The following is a 6139-nucleotide window of genomic DNA, read 5'->3' as shown; positions in this document are numbered from 1 at the left end:
CCGAACTGGATACAGCCTACTCCTCACCCAGCACCAGTATGGCGTTAGACAAACACGACACATCGTTGCTTTGACCCGGCGAGCAGGACTCACCCTAATTTCCGTTCAGCACCCTCGAGTCACCCCGCTATGCTCTGACACAACATAATGGCGTCCGGGGAGCTTTGACGCAGGGGTATGCTCTAGCGATTATTGTTGGACACCTCTGAAGTGGACCCGCGCGGGGCCCTTGAACCCTCTAACACGACGTAGGCGGGCCTATTGTCAACCCGGGAAGAACACGTATGACCCGTCGTTGTGGTAGGATGTTTGTCCCGTGACCTTGACAGATTTTCGCCGGTGAGTGATTTCCCTGTAGATAGACCGGTTACGCCCCATTCTGGCCTTCGGGCGGGGCTAACCTCTGCTAGTACGATAAATTGAAGGTGTTGGAATGCATGGACTACGCTCTTTTTTTGGCCTATTAATAGATCTCGACATTTTACCGAGAAAAAACTCGCCAGAAAAAGCAACATCTGCACATCATAAATAGTAATCTATCTTCTGTGTCCACCAGCAACAACAACGGCAACCCCGCCCCGTCTGAGCCCGGAATCAGGTTTTTTGCCGAAAAATCGACGAGGGGTCAAGATGAATCCAAGATGAACGCAGGGTATCATCCATCCGCTCATTTCCTGATTAGCTTATAAACTAGACTGTCAACTTTTCACTCCAACGACTTGGACAGACGACTCCTTCCCCTTTCCTGTACCTACGCTTGTACTATCCCGCTCGGTTTACGCCAAACCACACACTCTCTTTCTTCAAGGCCAACCACACTCTTTTTCAACGCGGCTCAACAAGTTCAAGTCAACCTTCTCACAGCGGCCTTGTGGCTAAGCGGCGCCAACGCCCATCTTGCAGCTTTCCACAAAGGAATGTAGTCCTCATTTCAAAATGTTCAGAACCGCTGAAGAATCTACATTCTTTCTATAGGGTCCGCAAGCTGCGCAAGACTTGAATTCCTACGCGATTGTCCAGCTCAACTTTAAGGATTGGTGGTGTACGTGTTTTGCCGTTGTGCTATGTTCATCTCATTAAACAACACTCTGCAGTCCATCATATCAACAACGCAATTGTTAACCTAGTGTGACCTATATCCTCCTGCAGACGGGGACTTCCTCGAGCTGTGAGTCCCAACACACCTGTATTTTTGATTTCCGTCGTCTAAACCCCGACTTCAGTCCTGCTGGTGGAAGCTTCACCGTCGAGATCGCCTCCAACCGCGCAAAGACCACGCTGGCGTACAACGGGCGCGACACCTCAGAATGGCCAGACGGTGCGACATACCCCGAGGACTATGTGCGTGTCTTTCCCATATTCCTAGCAACTGATTAATTAACCCACTGTGCCTCACAGAATGTCCCTTCATGCATCACGTCCCCAAACAGTGAGCGGCCCTCGTTTCTTGGCGTTTTTGCTGATTCATTTTTGTGCAGTGCATGCCCAGAATCAGTCTATGGCGGCCGGAACCGCATTCGCAATCTCGTACAACGCAAGTCCCCAACTCTCGTTCAAAATCATATCTAGCGCTCACTTTGCAAATACTTTCTAGTCTGACATCAAGGCAGTAACTCCCCAGAACCTTGCAGTGTTCACTGTTCGTTATAAGTGAGTGGTTTTCATTCCTTGCAAATAAATCAATGACGCTTATCAATAAAATCCCCCACAGCACACCCTGGAAGCGCGTTATCAGCTACGATGTCCCGGCCAACTTGCCCGCCTGCCCTGAAGGAGGCTGCATCTGCGCTGTAAGCCGACTTCTATTCAAACTTCACATTTTTCGTCTAACTCTTTCCACAGTGGGGATGGGTCCCGAACGGCTGCGGCCAGCCGAACATGTACCACCAGCCATTCAAGTGCAAAGTCACCGGCGCGAAGAGCACTACGCCCATTGCACCCCCACAGCCACCCGTGTGGTGCGAGGGCAACCCAGGTGCCTGCGTCAAGGGCTCGAAGCAGATGATTTACTGGAACCAGAACGAGGGCAACAACATCGCTGTCAGTGGATACGACCTTTCAGGCAGCTTCAAGTCTCCAGCATACAATGCCAAGCTGGGTTTCGCTGATGGTTGGTTTCAATGATTATTTTTTTTTTATTTCGGATTGTAAGTGGCTGACCTGGCGTTTTTTTGCGATTCTTCTTTTCAGGCGCGCAGAACGATATCTTTGCCGGCGCTCCGAGTGCTCCCGCAGGCAACTCCGGTTCCAACAATTCTGGCTCCAACAACAACAACTCGGGCTCGAACAAACCCAACTCAAACAACGGCTCAGGCTCGAACAACGCAAACTCAGGTGGGAACACCGGTGCAAGCCCCGCCCCCGCCAACCTCGCCGCAGGCGCTTCTTCCTCTGCCTCTGCCTCCGCTTCTTCTGCATCCGCTGCTTCTGTTTCTACCAGCAACGACAACGGCAACCCCGCCCCGTCTTGCCAGAAGCGCTCGAGCAGGCGCAGGAGACGCGCTTTGCTTCCCTCCCCGGAGGAGGGCGTGCTCGTCAAGAAATCGCCCGAGCCCGAGCCACAGGTGAAAGTAGCTGCAACCACCGCGCACAGGAGGCTTCACGCGAAGAGGCAGTGGTTCTCACTCTGAGCGCCCTCCTTCTTCCGTCGTGCCTCCCTGCATACCATACATGTCTGTCCAAGTCTCCTCCCCCCCTTCCCATCTAGTTCAGTAACCGATACCCGGAGTTGATTTCCACCCACATACGCACCTATTCACTTTTTGCGGGCCAACATCACACCTCGGAGGATGAGAGGGAGGGGAGCACACGCGCGTGCATGCATGCTCGGAGGATCCCTTCTGTCCATCCCTAGACCGCCTGGCGCTCGATGCTGTCTGTTGTTGCCACCACCACCACCACCACCACCAAGCCCCTCGTGTATATCGTCCAGTCCAGTTCCCGCTTTCTCCTTTTGTTTTCTATTTCTTTCCCCCGTTTCTGCTTTTTTTTGTTTTGATGTAGTAGAAAGACTCACCGGTCGTGCTTGATTTGTGCACTTGCACGCGTGCGTGCGAGGACGAGTGACCACTGCAGAGCAGGTGGCGCGGTACGCGGGTGATCGTCGACGACGCGTTGACGTGTCGAAGACGAATTTGTAAAAGTAGAAGATCTTTGTAGAGTAGAGTTGTTGTAGAAAACTATTGGAATCGGAACTGGATTTTGGATTTCGAGCCGTTCTGATTTGATTCTCGTTTCGTCTTCCTTCAATTTCGTTCTCGATTTTCCCTCCTCTGCATTGTTCTCCTCTTTTTCTTCTTCTTCGGCATGTTCACCTCGTTATCATCCACCTCTACCTTCTGCCTGTTGTGTTCTCCTCTGCTGCATAGTGTGCACGCACACCCGACCGCACATTTCCTATATTTAATTTTCTCCCATCTTTATGACCTTGTTTTCCCAGATTCACATTCACGTTAACACTTATACCTTTTTTCATGTGTGTACAGCCGACATACTACTACTACACCTATAGTAACCTACCTACCCTATCTATCCCCACCAGCTGTGCATGTGCTCCTGAATCATACTCTACACTACGAGATGTATGTATACCTGTTTTAGCAAGTAATCACTAGACGTTGTGTCGATGCGGTGCATGCGGCGAATTGCAACTAAGTAGGACACTGGCATACCTTTGGCGTCAGCCCCTTGAAGAAGGCAGTCGGCCTTCGTTTTTGATGAGCTCCTTGACCACCGTCACGCCGTGCACCTTGCGCTCAAGTCCTTTCCGTTGGAAGATGAAGGAGGCGACACATGTTGCACTCTCCGCCTCATCCCCACAGCACCTATATTACCCGCTTCGTCTTCTCACTCACACACCCCGATCTTCGCCTACCTTGATATTTGTGAGCATCTAGGGGAAACTGAGGTACGTTATTGTCCGTCTTTTTATATTTGACTTTCTCAGTTGTTGGATCTCAGCTTGAGGCCGCATGTCCGTATAGGGGAATGTGGCAGCACGCAGACTCATCACTAAACAACGTTGATCCCAACGTCGACACGCCGCCGTCATGGGACAAGCGATGGATGCCCAAGCCAGTGACAGCACCCTTGCAGAGTCTTTCCACCCCCGTCAAGCCACAGTGCATGCAGCATTCAGCCCGCCATTCAAGACAGTTTCGCAGACAAACTGAGCGGGCATACCTTTAACCAACACCCAAGGTTCCTTGCGCCTCAAAGAACAAGGCTCGCGCATACAGTCGTGCCCGACTAGAGGTCAATTGGTGCGTCAATAGGTTGGTTGGGTTATTATATCGACGGCTTACCTTGCGGTCAAGAGTCTTTGCTCGCTATCCATGGACCTAGGGGGTCGATTTGTGTCACAGGTCAGTAGACAACTCTTTCAACCTCAAGGGACCGTGCTTACCGCTTTCCCTCAGCTGTGTGCATTCTGGGCGGCCGTCAAGACAGCGTCACTGCGCGCTATCCAGCACACAGCGCAGGTCATCGATGGTGTGGGCAGGCCATGTCAATTTTCAACAGCTTGTATCACCGGTCAGTAAGTTGACAATTCTTTTGACCGCGAGGGATTGTGCTTACCTCTCTCCCCTCAGCTGCATGCATTCTGGACGGCCGTCAAGACAGTGTCGCTGCGCGCGGTCATTGGTGGTATGGGGCAATGCGGAGAGGGAAAGGATACAAGGAGAGTGTGGGATGGAGTAATCGGCACGGTCAGTACTCTGCAGTTCGTTACGCATCTAAACTTCTTTTTTTTCACGCCGTCAATCGTTATGCCAGGGAGAGGAGCGGGATGGATCAAGAAGACATTCTGTCAAGGTATTTCGTCAGCTTTCTACGTATCAGGGGCCCCGACTCACAGAAATTCTGTAGGCAATGCCTTGTCTGTGTAGCGAGAAGCGGTGTTGGCTGGTCTGGGCAGAGCGGGACAGGCTAGGTGGTGTTCTGTCGAGGTATGTTGTCAGCGTTCTGCGGTGACCAACGCACCTATAGCACTTCTACGAGGAATGCGTCAGAATCACATTGGCATCGTGTGCATGTTACTCACCGTCGCCTCAAACGGTGGCTCTGGTGTGCTCAACGTCAGCGCTGTCGACTACAAAGCTCACCGTCTGCCCGAACACGTCATCCAAGCCCAAAGATGAAGAATGCCAGCAACACCCGTGGTCTTTATACCCGCGTAGGGTCGTCTACCCCAGCAAGCGTCGGATTAATCAGCAAGCACTTTCAGTCGCTCTCGACACTCACCGTGGAGCGGGATTTGGGGGGCATGTTATGTCCCCTCATAGTCCAATGGATCCAACTTGCAGTGACAGAGGCGGGCGGGGAATCTAATTTCAAGGTGGGTCAGTAAAGCATCTGTTAGTTATTGCCCTACTACTTACCGTCGTTATCGTGTCCACACCGTCTAGGACCTTTCCAGCAACCTTCACGGTATCAACCAGCCCACGCCGTCAGGTGGATGGATCGAGAGGCCATTCTGTCAAGGTGCGTTGTCAGCGCTCTGCGTGTCATAGGGGCCCCGACTCACGGAAATCCTTACTTTTCTGTGCAGCGAGAAGCAAAGTGAGTAGCAGCGCATCGTTGGGTGGGTGCAACTCACCTTTACGGGCAAGGTTAGGAGGGGTGTTTTCATCGTGGTGCGCGGGCCTATGAGAAACGCGTCAGAATCGCCTCGGCGTCGTGTCAATATCACTCACCAATGCCTATATAGTGCACAACGTCAGCGCCGTCGAGAACGAACTAGAAGGCTCACCGTCTGCCAGAACGCGCCATCCAAGCCCGAAGAGAAAAGAAGAGGAGAGCTGAAGAGGCAGAGGAGAGTAGGCGGTGAGGGGATGAAGAAAGGCCAGCAAGGTGCGTGGTCTTTATATACCCGCGTGGGGCTGTTACTAGTACGCCTGTTACATGTCGTAAGTAGACCGAATAATGAAATATACAGATTCTTTTTTTTTTTCGGTGTCGCTTGTTAGTGCGGGTTCGGATTTGGGTTACGCGAGTTGTGGTCCGATCGTCCGTGTGTGTCGAGATTGTAGATTGGATGTGGTTTCTCCGTTTGCAGTGAGTGAAACTTTGGGTGGGTGTGTTGTATTGTGAAATATGATTTCGTACATTTGTTTGTTTGAGCTGATGTCGATGCATT

General features: G+C 51.8%; 1 protein-coding gene across 1 annotated transcript; it reads left to right on the top strand.

The window, feature by feature from the left end:
• Nucleotides 1-641: 641 nt before the first annotated feature.
• On the top strand, nucleotides 642-2630 carry JR316_0003012 (uncharacterized protein; the record flags this gene model as incomplete). Its single annotated transcript, XM_047888793.1, has 6 exons — nucleotides 642-652; nucleotides 1224-1341; nucleotides 1595-1650; nucleotides 1712-1790; nucleotides 1843-2110; nucleotides 2191-2630. 6 exons carry the CDS (start codon nucleotides 642-644, stop codon nucleotides 2628-2630), a joined length of 972 nt encoding a protein of 323 aa, XP_047751167.1.
• Between the last annotated feature and the right edge of the window lie 3509 nt (nucleotides 2631-6139).

This window comes from Psilocybe cubensis, chromosome 3 (genome assembly GCF_017499595.1).
Source record: "Psilocybe cubensis strain MGC-MH-2018 chromosome 3, whole genome shotgun sequence".
NCBI classification, from domain to species: domain Eukaryota; kingdom Fungi; phylum Basidiomycota; class Agaricomycetes; order Agaricales; family Agrocybaceae; genus Psilocybe; species Psilocybe cubensis.
The sequence above is the reverse complement of the archived record's forward strand: the minus strand, read 5'-3'. Positions and strand labels throughout refer to the sequence as shown.